The sequence below is a fragment of the Leucoraja erinacea genome, unplaced genomic scaffold (assembly GCF_028641065.1).
Source record: "Leucoraja erinacea ecotype New England unplaced genomic scaffold, Leri_hhj_1 Leri_274S, whole genome shotgun sequence".
Lineage (NCBI taxonomy): Eukaryota > Metazoa > Chordata > Chondrichthyes > Rajiformes > Rajidae > Leucoraja > Leucoraja erinaceus.
In genome coordinates this window covers 73,381-94,350 of record NW_026576175.1, presented here as the reverse complement: position 1 = coordinate 94,350, position 20,970 = coordinate 73,381, and the positions used below count along the sequence as shown (strand labels likewise).

The window sequence follows — 20,970 nt, the reverse complement described above, 5'->3', positions numbered from 1 at the left end:
CTATACTGAAATCCTCTTGTTATGAAGGCCAACATTACATTAGCTTTCTTCACTGCCTGCTGTACCTGTAAGCCAACTTTCAGTGACCGATGTACAAGGACGCCCAGGTCTCGCTGCACCTCCCCCTTACCTAACCTAACCCCATTGAGATAATAATCTGCCCCCTTGTTTTTGTCGCCAAAGTGGATAACCTCACATTTATCTATATTATACTGCATCTGCTACGCATCTGCCCACTCACTCAACCTGTCCAGGTCACCCTGCAACCTCCTAACATCCTCTTCACAGCTCACTCTGCCACCCAGCTTTGTGTCATCCGCAAACTTGCTAGTGTTGCTCCTAATTCCCTCTTCCAAATCATTAATATATCTGGTAAACAGTTGCGGCCCCAACACCGAGCCTTGTGGCACTCCACTCGCCATTGCCTGCCATTCTGAAAAGGACCCGTTCACTCCTACTCTTTGCTTCCGGTCTGCCAACCAATTTCTATCCATGTCAACACCCTACCCCCAATACCATGTGCTCTAATTTTAGTCACCAGTCTCCCGTGCGGGACCTTATCACAGGCTTTCAGAAAGTCTAGATACACTACATCCACTGGCACCCCTTCATCCATTTTACTTGTCACATCCTCAAAAAATTCCAGAAGATTAGTCAAGCATGATTTCCCGTTCATGAATCCATGTTGACTAGGACTAATAATTTTACTGCTGTCCAAATGCCCCATTATTACCTCTTTCATAATTAACTCCAGCATCTTTCCCACCACTGAAGTCAGGCTAACTGGTCTGTAATTCCCGTTTTCTCTCTCTCGCTCCTTTCTTGAAAAGTGGGATAACATTAGCTATCCTCCAATCCACAGGAACCGATCCTGAATCTATTGAACATTGGAAAATGATCACCAATGCGTCCACTCTTTCTCGAGCCACCTCCCTGAGGACCCTGGGAAGCAGACCATCAGTCCCAGGGGATTTATCAACCTTCAGTCCCATTAGCCTACCCAATACTATTTCTCGCCTAATGAAAATTTCTTTCAGTTCCTCTACCCCCCTTAGATCCTCTGTCCTCCAGTACATCTGGGAGATTGTGTCTTCCTTAGTGAAGACCGATCCGAAGTACCTATTCAACTCTTCTGCCATTTCCTTGTTGCCCATAATAATTTCACCCGTGTCTGCCTTCAAGGGACCCACATTTGACTTTGCTACTCTTTTTCCCTTAACATATCGAAAGAAGCTTTTACTGTCCTTCTTTATATTCCTGGCCAGCTTCCCTTCGTACTTTATCTTTTCAGCCCGTATTGCCCGTTTTGTTTCCTTCTGTTGTCCCATGAAAGTTTCCCAATCCTCTGGCTTCCGGCTACTCTTTGCTGTGTTGTACATCTTTTCTTTTAGTTTTATTCTATCCCTAACTTCTCTTGTCAGCCACGGTTGCCTCCTACTCCCCTCAGAGTCTTTCTTCCTTTTTGGAATGAAATGATCCTCCCCATTCCCCCCCCTTGACCCCCTTCAAGCACTAGTAACGTTCATGCGTTATTAATGTCCTGTTTGCCAGCTTGTTGACCCTCTGTGTTCCCCTCCTGCAGGGTTTAGGAGCCGTTGCTGTTGACGGAGAGAAGGGGATGTGAGCGGCCATTGAGGGCGGCCAGGGTGCCGGTATGCGGGCTGCGCTTCGAGGGGCTGAGCTTCATTGGAGGACCACATGACGGGGCATAACAAGGAGAAGCGTTATGAGTGCGGCGTGTGTGGCAAGGCCTGGCAGTACCCGAGCGAGCTGGAGATCCACCGGCGGGTGCACACAGGAGAACGTCCCTTTGACTGCTCCACCTGTGGCAAGAGCTTTACCCAGTTGTCGGGGCTGCAGGTGCACCAGCGGGTGCACACGGGGGAATGCCCCTTTGACTGCTCCGACTGCGGCAAGAGCTTCAAGACGGCGCAGGAAGTGAAGATACACCAGCGCGTGCACACCGGCGAGAAGCCCTATGGCTGCTCCACCTGCGGCAAGAGCTTTACCCAGTCGTCGGGGCTGCAGGTGCACCAGCGCGTGCACACGGGAGAATGCCCCTTTGACTGCTCCAACTGCGGCAAGAGCTTCAAGACGGCGCGGGAATTGAACACGCACCGGCGCACGCACACGGGTGAGAAGCCTTATGGCTGCTCCACCTGTGGCAAGAGCTTTGCCCGGTTGTGGGGGCTGTGGGAGCACCGGTGGGTGCACAGCAGTGAGCGGCCCTTCACCTGCTCCGACTGCGGCAAAGGCTTCAAGTCGTCCAAGAACTTGAAGGTGCACATTCGCCTGCACACCGGGGAGCAGCCCTACACCTGCAGCGACTGCGGCAAGGGCTTCACCCACTCCCAAAGCCTGCTGAAGCACCAGCGCATCCACACCGGGGAGTGGCCCTTCACCTGTGCTCAGTGTGGCAAGGGCTTCACCCGCTCCACCAACCTGCTGTCCCACCAGAGGGTTCACGCCGGCGACTGTCCCTTCCCCAGCCCAGTGTGTGGAGAGCGCTTTGCCATGGCCTCCCAAGTCCTGTCTGACCTGCGAGTGCACACCAGTGGCCAGCCCTACGACTGCCCGTACTGCGGTGAGTCGTTTGACAGCTCACGGGGGTTGCGGCATCACCGGCGGTCTCATGCCGGCGAGCAGTTGCTCCCACTGAGGCGAGAGTTTCAAGAGCGCACGGGGGCTGCAGGAGCACCAGCGGATACACACCAGAGAGAGATCCTTTGAGTGCGCTGAGTGTGGCAAGGGTTTCACCCGCATGTCCAGCCTGTGGCAGCATCAGTGTGCCCACAGTGGTGCGCGTCCCTTCCCCTGCCCGTCCTGTGGTAAGGGTTTCACCCGCCTTGACCACCTGCTGGAGCACCGGCAAGTCCAGACCAGCCAGCGCCCCTTCACCTGCCCGCTCTGTGGCAAGGCCTTTGCCCGCTCCTCCAGCCTGCTGGCACACCGCCACGTGGATAGGCACTGTTTAGGTAGACACAAAATGATGGAAGGAATGCGTAACGTTTTGGGTCGACACCCTCTTCAGTCTTGAACCGAAACGTCACCCATTCCTTCTCTCCAGAGATGTTGCATGTCCTGTTAAGTTACTCCAGCATTTTGTGTCCTTTTTTTGAAAACCAGCAACCAGTTCCTTGTTTTTAAACCTTCCTCAAAGCCTCCACATCAGTCCTGTAATGCAGTGACCAGAACTGTATGCAATGCTCCAAATGCTACCTGACCAATGTCCCTTAAAGGTTCCTCTCTCCTTATCTCACACCCTTTTATCTCCTTAGTTTCTCTCACCTCTGTTACTCCACTCACCTGCCGATCACCCCCTCATCTGTTAACATTGTGACAGTCTGAAGAAGGGTCCCGATCCGAAATCTGACCTTTCCATGATCTTTGCAGATGCTGCCTGACCCGCTGAGTTATTCCAGCACTCTGTGGAACGTCATCTATCATGTTCTCCACAGATGCTGCCTGACCAGCCGAGTTACTCCAACACTCTGTGAAACGTCACCTATCCATGTCCTCCACAGCTGCTGCCTGACCCGTTAGGTTACTGCAGCACTTCGTGTTAGTCATACAGTATGGATACAGGCCCTTCAGCCTAACTGGCCCACACCTACCAACATGTCCCAGCTACACTAGTCCCGCCTGCCTGCGTTTGGTACATATTCCTCCAAACTTTTATCATCCATGCACCTGTCTTGCTTTTCTTAAACTTGGGATAGTCTCAGCCTCAACTACCTCCTCTGGCAGGTTGTTCCATACACCCACCACCCTTTGTGTGAAAAACTCGCCTCTCAGATTCCTATTAAATCTTTTCCCCTTCTCCTTGAACCTCCTCTAGTCCTCGATTCCCCCACTCTGGGCAACAGATTCTGTGCATCTAACTAAATAATGTTCTATGCAAGATTCCAGCTTCTGCAATTTCTTATGTCTCCTTCACCAATATCCACCTATGACTTGTGAAGAAGGGTCTCAACCTGAAACGTCACCCATTCCTTCTCTCATGAGATGCTGCCTGTCCTGCTGAGTTACTCCAGCATTTTGTGTCCACCTATCACCTGCCAGGCTTTGTCCAACCCCCATCTCTCTCTTCCAGCTTCTTCCCCCGCGCCCTCCCCAATCAGTCTGAACAAGGGTCCTGATTCAAAACATCGCCTGTCCATTCCCTCTAAAGCGGTGGAGGAACTCAGTGGGTCAGGCCGCATCTGTAGAGGGAAGGGAATCTATGGCGCCCACTCCCACCTCTCCTTTCCAACTTTCTCCACCCCCTCACTCCAAGCAGTCTGAAGAAGGGTCATGACCTAGAATGTTGCCTGTCCATGCTCTCCAGAGGTGCAAGTTACTCCAGGATATTGTGTCGCCTTTTGTAAATCAGCAATAGCTGTTCCTTGTATCTCGACTGCATGCATTTCACCCTACACTAGCGCTCGGTCTGCCAAGGCCTGCTGGATCTCCCAGTTGCCAACCATTTTACCTCCCCTTCCCACTCCCACACTGATCTTTCTGTCCTGGGCCTCCTCCATTGCCAGAATGAGGTGACATGCAAACTGGAGGAAGAGCACCTCACTGCTTAAAGCCCAATAACATGAACATTGAATTCTCTAAATTAAGGAGACAATCCCCCTCCCCACCTACTCAAGTCCTGGAGTCTGTCCCAACCCCATTACCAGCTTTCTCCCGCGACTCCCATCAGCCCAAAGAAGGATCCAGACCCGACATGTCGCCTGTCCATTCACCTCCAAAGTGCTGGTAGAACTCAGCAGGTCAGCCAAACGTGTTGGGAAACAGATGGAGGTGTTCCTAATATAAGCCCTCCTTGGCCCTTTCGAGAAAGCGGTTCAATTCTTTGGATGTGATGCAAGGTAGAATAGAATAGAATAGAATGCCTTTTATTGTCATTCAAACAGACAAGGTTTGAACGAAATTTCATTCCTACAGTCATGACATTACAAAAAAAATCAAGACACATACTTCACACAATGTACACAAACATCCATCACAGTAAATCTCCAACACCACCTCACTGTGATGGAAGGCAAAAGTCTTATCTCTTCCCTTTGTTCTTCTCCTGCGGTCCAGCAGTCCAACTGCAGTGTCAAGGCGACTGGGGCTCACAATGTTAAAGCCCCCGGCGGGCGATGGTAAGTCCCGCGGTGGTTTATGCCATGCCAGGCGATGTTAGGCCCCGTTCCGAGTCATTTAAACCCCCAGATTCCAGCTGGAGAAGTTGCTGTTGCGGGAGCTCCGAAAAGCGGTCTCCCACCAGGGACCTGCGAGCTCCCGATGTTCCTGTCCACCGGGCCTGTGGCCGGAGCCTCCGAAGCTCCGAAGTCGGGTTACAGCCACGCACCACCACAGATCTCCCCGTTCCGAAGTCGGCCAGCTCTGCGATGGCGAGTCCGCAAGCTCCACGACTGGAGCCCTCAGGTTGGTTCCTGTTGGAAGCCGCCGCCAGCTCCACGATGTTAGGCCCAACGACACCAGGGACCGTTTAATCCGTTCCCTGTGTGGGGACCACCCGACAGGGAAAAGGTCGGGTCCCCATACAGGGAAGAGATTAAACGTTGCCCACCCACCCCCGCATATACACAGCTAAAAAATAATAAGGGAAAGCTTGAGAATGAACAACAGAGTAAGGTCAGGGCCAATTGCGAGGGGGGGAAGTGAATACGGAGGTCAAAGTACTGTATATGAATATGCGAAGTATAAGGAATAAAGTGGACGAGGTTGAAGCTCAGTTAGAAACTAGCAAGTATGATGTGGGAATTACTGAGACATGGCTGCAAGAGGGCCAGGGCTGGGAACTGAATATTCAAAAAGACAATATCGAAAAGACAGACAGGTGGGCAGAGGGGGTGGGTTGCCCTGTTGGTGAGAAATTAAATTCAGTCCCTTGCAAGGAGTGACATTGAAACAGGAGATGTGGAGTCAGTATGGATAGAACTACCTTCATGGAACTAATCTACAGGCCCTCAAACAGTAGCCTGGACATAGGGCACAAGTTGAATCAGTAGTTAAAATTGGCATGTAGCAAAAGTAATGCTGTGGTTGTTATGGGAGATTTCAACATGCAGGTAGACTTGGAAAATCAGGTTGGTACTGGACCCTAAGAAAGGGACTTTGTAGAGTGCCTTTGTGATGGATTCTTTGAACAGCTTGTATTGGAGCCTACCAGGGAGAAGGCAATTCTGGATTTAGTGTTATGTAATGAACCGGATTTGATAAAGGACCTCGAGGTTAATGAGCCATTAGGAGGCAGTGACCATAACATGTAGGTTTAATCTACAATTGGGGAGGGAGGAGAGTAGATCAGAGGTGTCAGTGTTGCAATTGGATAAAGGGGGCTATGGGGCCATGAGGGAGGAGCTGGCCAATGTTGACTGGAAAGATACACTAGCAGGGATGACAGTGGAACAAAAATGGCAGGTGTTTCTAGGAATAATACAGAAGGTGCAGGATCAGTTCATTCCTAGGAGGAAGTAAGATTCCAAGGGGAGAAAGGGACAACCATGGCTGACAAGGGACGTCAGCGACAGTATAAAAATTAAAGCGAAGAAGTACACGTAGCAAAGATGAGCGGGAAGCAAGAGGATTGGATAATGTTTAAAGAACAACAGAAGATAACCAAAAGGACAATATGGGGAGAAAAGATGAGGTACGAAGGTAAGCTAGCCAAGAATATAAAGCAGGATAGTAAAACCTTCTTTAGATATGTGAAGAAGAAAAAATTAGTTAAGACCAAAGTTGGACCCTTGTAGACCGAAAAAGGTGAATTTATTATGGGGATCTAGGAAATGGCAGATGAGTTGTATAAGTACTTTGGATCTGCCTTCACTAAGGAGGACACAAACAATCTTCCTGATATAGTAGTGGCCAGAGGATCGGGGATGACAGAGGAACTGAAGGAAATACACATTAGGCAGGAAATGGTGTTGGATAGACTGAAGGCTGAAGGCTGATAAATCCCCAGGGCCTAATGGTCTGCATCCCAGGGTACTTAAGGAAGTGGCTCTTGAAATCGTGGATGCATTGGTGATAATTTTCCAATGTTCGATAGATTCAGGATCAGTTCCTGTGGATTGGAGGGTAGCTAATGTTATCCCACTTTTTAAGAAAGGCGGGAGAGAGAAAACGGGGAATTATAGGCCAGTTAGCCTGACATCGGTGGTGGGGAAGATGGTGGAGTCAATTATAAAAGATGAGATACCTGCACATTTGGATAGCAGTAACAGGATCGGTCCGAGTTAGCATGGATATACGAAGGGGAAATCATGCTTGACTAATCTTCTGGAATTTTTTGAAGATGTAACTAGGAAAATGGACAAGGAAGAGCCAGTGGATGTAGTGTACCTGGATTTTCAGAAAGCATTTGATAAGGTCCAACATAGGAGATTAGTGGGCAAAATTAGGGCACATGGTATTGGGGGTAGAGTGCTGACATGGATAGAGAAGTGGTTGGCAGACAGGAAACAAAGAGTAGGGATTAATTAATGGGTCCCTTTCAGAATGGCAGGCAGTGACTAGTGGGGTACCTACAGCAAGGCTCGGTGCTGGGACCACAGCTATTTACAATATACATCAATGATTTGGATGAAGGGATTCAAAGTAACATTTGCAGATGACACAAAGCTGGGTGGCAGTGTGAACTGTGAGGAGGATGCTATGAGAATGCATGGTCACTTGGACTGGTTGGGGGAGTGCGCAGATGCATGGCAGATGAAGTTTAATGCGGGTAAATGTGAGGTTATCCACTTTAGTAGCAAAAACAGGAAGGCAGATTACAATCTAAATGGCGTCGTTGGGAAACAGACGGACTGCAGTCAAGCCGCTGCCGTTAGGCGCTGCCACTCTCCAATCCGAGCTGATCAGTCATTGACAGCCCCGTCCGCACCCCCCACTCTCGTGGCCCATCTCTTCGTCATTCTGCTATCTTCTCGCTGGTGAAAGGCGTCAGGATTAATCCGGAGTCACCGCTTCCCATTCACCAGCCATTCCCCCTCAACTCCGAACGGTGGGATCTGGCTCTCCGCCAGTGGACGTCCACAAGTCTTTGGGTCGTCAACCCGCTGGAGCAAAGTTGTATTCCAATGAAATAAATGTATTTTCAATGAAATAAGCTGAGCTGGGATTGAGACTTGGAAGATTGAGCTCGCCTCACCACAATAAAGCACAATAAAATTATACTAGACCAAGTGCAGACCCGCTGGGTGTGTTCCCCCACGGGGGGGGGGGGGGGGGGGGCTGCGTGTTCCGATGCACATTAATCACTCCACACACACGGAGGGGGGTAGGGGGAGATGGAGAGGGGAGGGAGGGGAGACTGCCCATTGAGGAGGGGAGTTGAGGAGGGAGGGCTGCAGCTTCACACGCATACTAACCACCTCCCCCACACACGCACGGGAGGGGGGTGGGGTGGGGAGAGAGCGGAGGGGGAGAGGCTAAGGTAGGAGGAGAGGGGGATGGGGAGAGAGGGGGGGAGAAGGGGATGGGGAGGAGAGGAGGAGGGGGAGGAGAGAGAGCGAGATAGAGTGATGGGATGTGGGGAGGGGAAGGAGAGGGGGGGGAGAGAAGGGGAGGGGTGGAACGGGGAGATGGGGAAGGTGGGGGAGAGGGAGAGGAGCTGGGGAGAGTGGTGAGGAGAGAGGGGTGAGGGGAATAGGGAATGGGGGGAGAGAGGGGGAGGACAGGGAGGTGACGAGAGAGGGAGGGGAAAGGGGAGAGAGTGGGAAAGGGGAAAGGGAGAGTGTTGTTGAGGATGGGGAGGGGAGGGGAGGGGAGGGTGAAGGGGAGAGACTGGTAGAGGGGGAGAGGAGAGAGAAGGGGAAAGTCAGAGGGAGAGAGATTAGAGGATGGGGAGGGGGGAGAGGAGGGGGAGGGAAGAGAGTGTAGGGGGGGAGAGAGAGGAGGAGGGGAGAGGTGGAGGGGGGAAGATAGGAGGGGACGGTGAAGAGGGGAGTGTAGAGAGGGAGAAGAATAGGTGGTAGAGGGGGGCAGAGGAGGAAGGGGGGGCAGGTGGAGGGAGAATGGAGAGGAGGGGTGGGGAGAGAGAAGGGGAGAGGGAAAGGCAGGGGGTGAAAGTAGAGGGGAGAGAGAGGAGGGGTGAGTGAGGAGGAGGGACGAAGGGGAGGGGGAGAGAAGAGGAGGGGAGAGGTGGAGCGGCGTAGAAGAGGAGGTTATGGAGGGGAGGGTGGAGAAGGGGGTAGAATAGGAGAGATAGAAGGGGAGGGTGAGTGGAGGGGGTAGGCCAACTTGCTCTATTTGATTTATTTGATTGTGCACGCCAGGTTGATTGCATTCGTGGGACCACATGAAGGTTCCAATCTCCCACCCCTGTCCCATTGTGATGTCATATGTAAATGAGATCCATTGTGATTGGACATCTGTGAGATGGCACTGTGACTCATGCAGCAGTTTGATTTTAAAAAGCAGGGTAATTAATAACCAAATGTTCTAATTTTCAAAACAAAATGTGGATGAGGAAAAACTCTACAGGAATATGTAAACATTGGAGGAGTAAATCCACAAACGCTTTAAGCGAATATTCGTGAAATAGTAGGTACACAAAATTGCTGGAGAAACTCAGCGGGTGCAGCAGCATCTATGGAGCGAAGAAAATAGGCGACGTTTCGGGCCGAAACCCTTCTTCAGACTTGATAGAATCCGTTCCAAACCAACAAACCAACGAGAGTTTTAATAGTTACTAGATCAAATGCAGACCCGTTGGGTCTGTTCCCCCAACGTGTGGTTGCCGGGAGGAGAGGCGTCACACACACTAACTACCTCCCCGCACACGCTAACTACCCCCTCGATATTATATCATTATTAAATTAGCTCCTTTTTACCCCATAACCGCCCTATCCACTGACCATAGCCCTCAACTCGCAGGCACGTCTGGTGAGGGGGTGGGGAGGGGGGGGGGGGGGGAGGGGGGGGGGGGGGGGGGGGGGGGGTAGAGAGTGAAGACAGAGAGAGAATGGGGAGAGACAGAGAGAAAGGGGGCAGACACAGAAGGGCAAGAGACAGAGAGAGAGGGGGGAGGGGTGGAGGGGAGAAGGAGAGGGAGGGAGGGGTGAGAGAGATGGGAGGGGAGTGGGGTGGGGGAAGGGAGGTGGGGAGAAAGGGGGTTTAGGGGAGGGAGGGGGGGGGGGGGGGGGGGGAAGAGGAAGGGGAGAGAGGTGGGTGGTGCTGTGGCTTCACACGCACACACAGCGGGAGAGGGGGGATAGGCAGTGCCGGATTTAGATGAAAAGAGTCCCTAAGCTGGTCCACTTGTGAGGCCCCCAACGACCGGACAGCCATGGCAGCCAAATCTCCCACAATTCAAAGCGAGGGAGAAAGTGCCCAGCGCCGACCCAGTTGCCGTTGCAGTGCCGGCGGATGAGGAGCGAGCGGAGCCCGGCGGCCCGGACACGGATAGCGAGGGGGAGATGGAGAGAGAGAGATAGAGAGGGGGGGCCGCCCAGAGTTGAACGGTAGGTGTTCTGCCTTGGCCGGAGGAAGGCCCCCCTAGACCTCGAAGCCCATCCATTTTTTCGGGGGGGCCCTAGAAAGTGGGGGGCCCTAAGCTATAGCTTGTTTAGCTTATACGTAAATCCGGCACTGGGATAGGGGGAGACGGGGGTGGGGGAAGGAGGAGAGGGGGGGAGGAGGGGGGAAGACAGTAGAGGGGGGGGAGAGGAGGTGGGTTGAGAGGTGGGAGAGATGAGAGGGAGGGGGTTTGCAGAAGGGGCCGAGGGGGTTGGAGGAGGGGAGAAGCAGGGTGGAGGAGGGGAGAGTGTGGAGAGGTGGGGGGAGAGAGGGGGGGGGGAGGGAAGAGAGAGAATGGGGGGGAGAGGGGGGAGGGGAGTAGGTCCCGGCCATTCAACACGGGGGTTGCGGGGGGGGGGGGGGGGAGGGGTGGTGGTTGCGGCGTTACACACACACTAACCACCCCCACCCCCCCCACACACACACACACACACTAACCACCCCACCTACACACACACTAACCACGCACACGCACACACATCGAACAAAACACCCCCCCTTGATATTATGTTAATATTATTCATTGGCTCCTTTTACCCCATCCCCACCCTATCTTGAGGGGCAAAGAGAGTGTGGCAGAGAAAGAGTGAGAGGGGGAGGGGAGAGGAGAGAGGGAGAGAGAGCGGGGTTGGAGAGAGGGGGAGATGGGATGGAGAGGGGGTGAAGAGGCAGGAAGAGGATGGGGCAGAGACATGGGCGGAGAGGGGAGAGAGTGGGGAGGGGAGAGATGGGGAGAGAGTGGGAGGGGGGGAGAGGGGGAGATGGGGATAGAGAGAGGGAGGGCAGAGATGGGGAGAGAGTGGGAGATGGGGAGAAGAGAGTGGGAGGGGGGAGATGGGGAGAGAGAGTGGGAGGGGGGAGATGGGGAGAGAGAGTGGAAGGGGGGGAGATGGGAGAGAGGGGGGGGGGAGGAGATGGGGAGAGAGAATAGGAGGGGGAGATGGGGAGAGAGAGAGTGAGAGAGGGGAGATGGGGGAGAGAGAGAGAGAGGGAGCGAGGGTACGAGGGTGAGAGAGAGAGAGAGGGGGGGAGAGAGAGGGAGAGGGGGAGAGGGGAGGGAGAGAGGGGGTGCGCAGGGGGGGGGAGGGAGGGGGAGTGCAGGGAGGGGATATGAGAGTGGTAGGAGAGGGGATGGGGAAGGGGAGAGGGTGGTGAGGGGGGGGGGAAGGGGGGAGAGAAGGGAAATAGTGGGGATGGAGAAGGGTAGGGGGAGGGGTGGAAGGTGAGAAAGGTGGGAGGGAGAGGAGAGGGGGTGGGGGGAGCGAGGTGTGGGGGGTGGAGATGGGGTAGGGGAGAGAAGGATAAGAGTGTGAAGGGAGGGGGAAATGGGTGGGGGAGAGGGGGGTAGGGGCAGTCCATCTATTCCCCACGCCCTATCACCCCCACTCCTCTCTATTCACACACTCGTGATCACGCGCTTCGACACGGGCGGCGGGGGGGCGGTGCTGGGGCTGGAGCAAAGGCATATGTAAACGAGTTCCATTGCGATTGGCCATCTGTGAGGTATGGCATTGTGACATCACAGAATGGAACGTGCTGCAACAGACGGGGGAGCTGGGGCTGGAGCAAAGGCAGATGTAAATGGGATCCATTGTGATTGGACATCTGTGAGCATTGGGCATTGTGACATCACACGATGGACCGTTCGTCAACGTTCTATGGGCGAGCAGCTGTTTGATTTTGAAAATGTTTATGTTTTTTACCGAAAAATCAGGGAAAGATTGAACTGGATGTTCTAATATTAGAAACATTAAGAGGATCCAGGAATATGTAAAAATAGTTTGGTTTTGAGGGAGGGGATTCACAAGCGCCTTAAACGAACATTCGCGGAATAGAACCCGGACAAACCAACACGAGAGTTTTAAATATATACAGATAGATAGATAGATAAGATACACAAGCACAACAAATTACATATAAAAGCACAGTGAATTACTTCCAAGAGCACAATACATAGTTTAAGATCAAGAACGGGTGCTGTGGCCAGAGAGGAGCATGTGTGAGAGAGAGAGAGAGGGAGGGAGAGAGAGACTGCGTACCCACACCGGTGAGCGCCCCTCCGCCTGCTCGCGCTGCGGCAAGCGTTCCAAAGCGCACATGGAATGTGGGAGCACCAGCGGATACACACCGAGAGTGACCCTTTGTGTGCGATGAGTGTGGCAAGGGTTTCACCCGCACGTCACTTGGCTACTTGTCAAACATAGTTTGAGTTGAGAAATGTAATTCTCAGATTTTAGTTAACTATCTCCTAGTTATTTAGTTAACCTACCTCCCTTTGAATGATAGCGGTATGAATAATGATTTCTCTAAATTCAAGTAACCCTTACATCCCCTCTCTCTCCATCCCACCCGCACCCAAGTCATACCAGCTTTAAAGTCATCCTATTGAGTCTCATTGTCTGTAACTTGATTTCACTTAGCCTCCAGCTAACAAAGGCCTGTTTCCTTCAACATCGTCATTTTTTGCATATCCTTAGCATCTCCTTTGTTCTGTCATTTTCTCACCTCACCCTTCCATACCTCTAGTCTCCCTCTTCCCTGACTCAGTCTGAAGAAGGGCCTCGACCCAAATCGTCACCCATTCCTTATCTCCGGAGATGCTGTCTGACGATGACTTATTCCAGGTTTTTGTGTCTCTCCTCTTTTTATCCCTCTCTCTTCCCTGTGCCTGACCTGAACGGGACCCAGTTCCTCCTTTTCCCCTTTCACCAATATCCCTTTCTCTGGCTTCACATTCTGCTCATCTTCTCTCACAGCCTTTCCTGTTCTTCTTCCTATCTCTGGCCTTTGTCCGCCCATATGTCAATCACCCCGCTCCCCCTCACCTATAGAAACATAGAAACATAGAAAATAGGTGCAGGAGTAGGCCATTAAATATAGCCAATGAACTGGCCTCAACTACCTTCTGTGGCAGAGAATTCCACAGATTCACCACTCTCTGTGTAAAAAATGATTTTCTCATCTCGGTCCTAAAAGACTTCCCTCTTATCCTTAAACTGTGACCCTTAGTTCTGGACTTCCCCAACATCGGGAATAATCTTCCTGCATCTAGCCTGTCCAACCTCTTAAAAATTTTGTAAGTTTCTATAAGATCCCGCCTCAATCGTCTAAATTCTAGCATGTACAAGCCGAGTCTATCATGTCTTTCTTCATATGAAAGTCCTGCCATCCCAGGAATCAGTCTGGTGAACCTTCTCTGTACTCCCTCTATGGCAAGAATGTCTTTCCTCAGATTAGGAGACCAAAACTGTACGCAATACTCCAGGTGTGGTCTCACCAAGACCCTGTACAACTGCAGTAGAACCTCCCTGCTCTTATACTCAAATCCTACATCCTATACTATATCCATCTATACTTAAAGATGGACACAAAATGATGGAGTAACTCAACGGGACATCCAGGCAGCATCTCTGGAGAGAAGGGTGACGTTTCAGGTTGAGATCCTTCTTCAGAATGGTTAGCGTTAAGGAAAAGGAGATATATAGACAATGAAATGAAGAGAAAAAGAACAATGAATGAAAGATGAATGCTAAAAATTTGACAATGATAATGGAAACAGGCCATTGTCAACTGTTTGGTGAGTGAAAATGAGAAGCTGGTGCGACATGGGTGGGGGATGGATAGAGAGAGGGAATGCCGGGGCTACCTGAAGTAAGAGAAATCAATATTCATACCACTGTAATATTCATACCATATCGGCTGTAAGTTGCCGATGCGAAATATGAGATGCTGTTCCTCCAATTTGCGTTTAGCCTCACTCTGACAATGGAGGAGACCGAAAACAGAAATGTCTGTGCGGAAATTAAAGTGTTCAGCAACCAGGAGATCAGGTTGCTTCAGGCGGGCTGAGTGAAGGTGTTCCGTGAAACGATCGCCCAGTCTGTGTGTGGTCACGCTAATGTATAAGAGTCCACATCTTGAACAACGGATGCAGTAGATGAGGTTGGAGGAGGTGCAAGTGAAGCTTTGTCCCACCCTCACCTCCCTTCCAGCTTCCTTCCCCAACTACAATCAAACTGAAGAAGGGTCCCGACCCGAAACCTCACCAATCCATGTACTTGCATTAAACATTATACCTAATATTATGTATCTGTACATTGTGGACGGCTTGATTGTAGGCTTCCCACACTTTTCCCTGTCTCACACTCTAACAAGCTAAAAGTTTCTATCAGCAGAGATAAGCAATGTTCATCATTGAAGGCTGAAATGGCTTCAAATAGTGAGGATTGGTGAAGAATCGCCTGAAACAAAATGTAACATTGTTTGCGATCAAAAAAGTATGTTGTGCACAGTGTGTATAATAATTGCCCTTTTTCTTCTGCAACATTAGTGACGGCTGCCTTAACAACTTTGTGGAGTGGAGTGCACACAATAATCTCCATCTCAACACCAAAAAAACGAAGGAGATAGTTGTGGATTTCAGGAGGGGGAGGAGGAGGACTCAACCAACACCAATCACCATCAGGGGCACTGAGGTGGAGGTGGTCGCCAACCACAGGTACCTTGGTGTGCAGCTTGACAGTGAGCTGGACTGGAAGAGTCATATGGAGGCGGTGTACAGGAAGGGACAAAGTAGACTGTATTTTTTAAGGAGGCTAAAGTCATTTAATATCTGTCAACCCCTACTGTGCAGTGTCTACCATTCAGTGGTGGCCAGTGCTCTGTTTTTTGCTGTGGCCTGTTGGGGAGAAGGCGCCCGAATAGCGGACAAAAACAGACTGGATAAGCTGATCAGGAAGGCCGGCTCAGTGGTTGGGGCAGAGCAACTAACGGTCAAGCAGGTGGCAGAGGCCAGAACTCTGAAAAAACTAGGCTCAACAATGACCAACCCCACTCACCCACTCCACGCCCTGAAGGTGATCAAGTGCAGCATCTTCAGTCAGAGACTGATTGCCCCAATGTGCAAAACGGAGAGACATAGGAAGTCTTGTATACCAGCTGCTATAAGGTTTTATAATGCACAAAAATTTTAACTTGTTATGTATTGAAGATATCTGTTGAAATGTGTGGTGTTATGTCTGTCTTGAAGCTGTTGTGGCACTGTAATTTCCTGTAAAGGATTATTAAAGGTTATTCTATTATTCTATTCTTAGAAAAAGGTGAATGTGTTCACTAGGCTTTGATCACAATTAAATCAATGGATCTTTATTTTGTACAGCTAATCCATTATTTGTCAGTCATACTTTGCAGTACAAATCGTCAGTCTCTTCAGAAAGGCAAGAGTGGGCATGTTGCTATAGAAACTCCTCAGAGGAAAGACCCTTGTAGGAAAGGAAACATTTCCTAATCAAATTAAATCCATTAAACAAATAAACTACAGCAGCGGCCAAACGATATTGCCAAGTGCGGGAACTATCTTTGAAGTAGAGAAGTGGGGAGGTGTCTGACTACCCTACGGCTACATGAAGGCGAGAATAATTTCTTATCATTTCTGGAGATAGTTGGCATTTTCTTTCATTATTGATAGTACATCATGAAATCTGAAGAACACAGTGAGGTCAGGAAAAACATGCTTTATTTGTTACGTAAGGCACAAATGTGTCAAGATTTTCTTTTTAAAAAAAACACTTTAAAATGTCTTTACGTTTTTGGGCCAGTGGCAGCCAGCTGGTACTATGAGCAGTCGGATGTGTGCAGCTTGGCTCACTTTTGCATTTTTACTTGAGTACAGTATGAATGGGAAGATGTTGACTGTCTGCTCCTCGACAGGGCCAAGGAGGGCTTATATTCAGAACACTTCTCCATCCGTTTACCACCACGGATGGCTGACCTGCTGAGTTCTACCGGCACTTTGGAGGAGAATGCAGAATACACAATAGGTGCAAGAGTAGGCCATTCGGCCCTTCGAGCCAGCACCGCCATTCAATGTGATCATGGCTGATCGTCCACAATCAGAACCCTGTTCCTGCCTTCTCCCCATATCCCCTGACTCCTACATCTTTAAGAGTCCTAACTAGCTCTCTCTTGAAATTAGAGAACCGGCCTCCACCGGCAGAGAATTCCACAGACTCACCACTCTGTGTGAAAAAGTGTTTCCTCATCTCCATTCTCATTCCTTATTGTTAAACGTGGTGGGTCTGGACCATGTTTTGGACTGATGGAGTCAGGGGAGAAAGCTGGAAAAAAGAGATGGAGTTGGGACAGACTCCAGGACTTGAGCAGGAGGGGGGAGTTTCCTTAATTTGGAGAATTCAATGTTCATGTCATTGGGCTGTAAGCTATAAGGTGCTGCTCCTTCAGTGTGTGTGCCACCTCACTGGCAATGGAGGAGGCCCAGGACAGAAAGATCAGTGTGGGAGAGGGAAGGGGAGTTAAAATCGTTGGCAAACAGGAGATCCTGCAGGCCTTGGCGGACTGAGCACAAGTGTATGGTGAAATGCTGGAGTAACTCAGCAGGATACGTAGCATCTCCAGAGAGAAGGAATGGGTGGAGTTTCAGGTTAAGACCCTTATTCAGAAGTGTCAGGTGGATATAGGCGAGGGAGACACAAGAAACTGCAGATGGCGGAATACTTTTATCGAACACAATTTAGTTAGATGCACAAAATCTCTTGCCCAGAGTGTGGGAATCGAGGACCAGGGGACATGGGTACAACGTGAAAGGGAAAAAATTTAACAGGAATCTGAGTTGTAACTTTTTCACACAAAGGGTGCTGGGTGTATGGAACGCGCTGCAAGAGGAGGTAGTTGAGGCTGGGACTATCCCAACATTTAAGAAACAGTTAGAAAGGTACATGGATAGGAAACGTTTGGATGGATATGAACCAAAAGCTGGCAGGTGGCACTAGAGTAGCTGGGACATGTTGCTAGGTGTGGGCCAGTTGTGCCGAAGGCCCTGTATCGACACGGTACGATTCTAACACAAAGTGCTGAATTAACTCTGCGGGTCAGGCAGCATCTGTGGAGAACATGGATAGGCGATGTTTCACAGAGTGCTGGAGTAACTCAGCGGGTCAGGCAGCATCTGTGGACAACATGGATAGGTGACATTTCGGGTCGGGATCTTTCTTCAGACTGGCATGATGTTAACAGATGAAGGGGTGACCAGCAGGTGAGTGGAGTAAGTGACAGAGGCGAGAGAAAATAAGGAAATATAGGAACATAGAAAATAGGTGCAGGAGGAAGCCATTCGGCAGTTTGGACCAGCACTGCCGTTCATTGTGATCATGGCTGATCGTCCCTTATCAATAACCCGTGCCTGCCTTCTCCCAATATCCCTTGACTGCACTAGCCCCTAGAGCTCTATCTAACTCTCTCTTAAATCCATCCAGTGACTTGGCCTCCACTGCCCTCTGTGGCAGGGAAATCCATAAATTCACAACTCTCTGGGTGAAAAGGTTTTTTCTCAGCTCAGTCTTCAATGACCTCCCAAAGCTTTATTCTAAGACTGTGGCCCCTAGTCCTGGACTCGCCCAACATTGGGAACACTTTTCCTGCATCTAGCTTGTCCAGTCCTTTTATAATTTTATATGTTTCTATAAGATCCTTCCTCATCCTTCTAAACTCCAGTGAATACAAGATACCCCCTCATCCTTCTAAACTTGAGTGAATACGAGTGAATACAATCTTATGATAGAATGGAGAATCAGTTGATTGAATGGAGTGGCTGGGCTTGTATACTCTGGAATTTAGAAGGATGAGAGGGGATCTTATTGAAACATGTAAGATTATTAAGGGATTGGACATGTTAGAGGCAGGAAACATGTTCCCGATGTTGGGGGAGTCCAGAACCAGGGGCCACAGTTTAAGAATAAGGGGTAGACCATTTAGATCGAAGATGAGGAGAAACCTTTTCAGCCAGAGAGTTGTGAATCAGTGCAATTCCCTGCCTCAGAAGGTAGTGGAGGCCAATTATCTAGATGCTTTCAAAAGAGAGCTAGATAGAGCTCTTAAAGATAGCGGAGTCTGGGGATATGGTGAGAAGGCAAGAACGGGGTACTGAATGTGGATGATCAGCCATGATCACAGTGAATGGCAATGCTGGCTCAAAGGGCCGAATGGCCTACTCCTGCACCTATTGTTTATTGATCTGCGCGGGTTTTTACTCTGGGTGCTCCGCTTTCCTCGAACATTTCAAAGACGTTCAGGGTTGTAGATTAATCAGCCTCCGCAAATTTGTTAAATTGTCCCTGATGTGCGTAGGATAGTGCTAGTGTAACGGGTGATCACTGCTTGGCGCGGACTCCGTGCGCCGAAAGACCTGTTTCTGTGCTGCATCTCTAAACTAAACTAAACCAAAGAAGGGTCTCAACACAAAATGTCACCCATTCCTTCTCTCCGCAGATGCTGCCTGTCCCGCTGAGTTACCCCAGCACTTTATGTCTATCTTCTCCACAGATGCTGCTTGACCTGCTGAGTTACTCCAGCATTTTCTCATAGAGGCACAGTGATACAGTGGAAAAAGGCCCTTCAGCCCGACTCGCCCACACCGACCAACATTTCCCTACACTAGTCCCACCTGTCTGCACTTGGTCCATATCCCTCCAAACCTGTCCTATCCACGTACCTGTCATTCCATACACCCACCACCCTTTGTGTGAAAATGTTACCCCTCAGATTCCGATTAAATCTTTTCCCCATCACCTTGAACCCATGTCCTCTGCTCCTCGATTCCCCTACTCTGGGCAAGACTCTGTGCATCTACCCGATCTATTCCCCTCATGATTTTATACACCTCCAAGATCACCCCTCATACTCCTGGGCTGCGCTCCAAGAATTAATGACCCAGCAGACTCAACCTCTCCCTGTAGCTCACACCCTCTACTCCAGTGCTTCTTAAACTGGTGAATGGTTCACCCAAGGTGGGTGAATGAAATTATTTTGGGATGAATTAAACTAGAGGGGTGAATTACTTAATTTATTCAAATATTATACACAAGGGAGAATAAGACGAAAATTACCAAAAAACATAAGAAAATGTAGTGGAGGGTGAATGAGATTTTGTGATAAAGACTCAAGGGTGAATGAGACTGAAATAGTTGAAGAAGCTGGAGTACTTGTGTCTGTCTTCCCCACAGATGCTGTCTGACCATCCCCCCTCTCCTCCCCCCTCCAAAGATCTTATAGCGGATCTTATATCCGCTATAAGATCTTTGCCCCCCTCTGTGACGCGGGTCGGCTTCTCCCTGAGGGGGAGGGGCCGCACCGACCTGGGCCGTGACATCCAAAGCAAGATCTTTGATCCAAAGATCTTGCTATAAGTTCTTTGGTGACATCTGCCCGCTCGGCCCTGCGCCGCGACGTAGGCCCGCCCACACAGCGCCGTGACGTCCACCAGACCCGCCCTGCGCCGTGACGTCTATCTGCCCAGCGGCGTGACGTCTGCCCGCCCGGCGCAATTACGTCATCTCGCCTCGCCCACCCTGCGCCGTGACGTCAGCGCCAATCGGAGATTCGTTTGTTTGTTTGTAATTTGAAGGTGGACACAAAATGCCGGAATAACTCAGCGGGACAGACAGAGAGACAGATAGACGGGCAGCAGTAGCAGCAGCATCTCTGCACAGAAGCAACTGGGGGACTTCTCAGGTCGAGACCCTTCTTCGGACTGAAGGTAGACACAACAAATAAAATGCTGGAGTAACGTTGTCATGGAGTGATAGAGTGTGGAAACTTCAGGCCCTTCAGCTCCTTTAATAAGGGGGTGGGGGGCAACTTCAAGATTCAATTTAATTGTCACTTCACCAATTAAGGTACAGTGAAATGAATGAATGAATGAATACGTTTCTTGGCCAAGTACAGATTCAGATTCAGATTCAATTTTAATTGTCATTGTCAGTGTACAGTACAGAGACAACGAAATGCATTTAGCATCTCCCTTGAAGAGCGACATAGCAAACGATTTGAATAATTAATAATAAGTGTCCGGGGGGGGGGGGTGGTGATTGGCAGTCACCGAGGTACGTTGTTGAGTAGAGTGACAGCCGCCGGGAAGAAGCTGTTCCTCGACCTGCTGGTTCGGCAACGGAGAGACCTGTAGCGCCTCCCGGATGGTAGGAGGGTAAACAGTCCATGGTTGGGGTGAGAGCAGTCCTTGGCGATGCTGAGCGCCCTCCGCAGACAGCGCTTGCTTTGGACAGACTCAATGGAGGGGAGCGTGGAACCGGTGATGCGTTGGGCAATTTTCACCACCCTCTGCAATGCCTTCCGGTCGGAGACAGAGCAGTTGCCATACCATACTGTGATGCAGTTGGTAAGGATGCTCTCGATGGTGCAGTGGTAGAAGTTCACCAGGATCTGAGGAGACAGATGGACCTTCTTCAGTCTCCTCAGGAAGAAGAGACGCTGATGAGCCTTCTTGATCAGAGTAGAGGTATTGTGGGTCCAAGAGAGGTCATCGGAGATGTTGACTCCCAGGAACCTGAAGCTAGAAACACGTTCCACCTCCGTCCCGTTAATGTGGATGGGGGTGTGCGTGCCGCCTCTGGACTTCCTGAAGTCTACAATGAG

At 50.4% G+C, this 20,970-nt stretch overlaps 2 protein-coding genes across 2 annotated transcripts in view; both read left to right on the top strand.

Moving 5' to 3' along the window:
- Positions 1–20,970, top strand: part of LOC129693389 (zinc finger protein 665-like) — a 63,042-nt gene that overhangs the window by 10,866 nt on the left and 31,206 nt on the right. Inside the window, exon 2 of the mRNA XM_055630221.1 lies at positions 1,583–2,721. Coding sequence (XP_055486196.1) covers positions 1,699–2,721 — 1,023 coding nt within the window. The 5' untranslated portion in view covers positions 1,583–1,698. The remainder of the gene's footprint in view (positions 1–1,582; positions 2,722–20,970) is intronic.
- Positions 19,982–20,970, top strand: part of LOC129693388 (oocyte zinc finger protein XlCOF19-like) — a 43,030-nt gene continuing 42,041 nt past the window's right edge. Inside the window, exon 1 of the mRNA XM_055630220.1 lies at positions 19,982–20,074. The gene's annotated coding sequence lies outside the window, so the exon portion shown is untranslated. The remainder of the gene's footprint in view (positions 20,075–20,970) is intronic.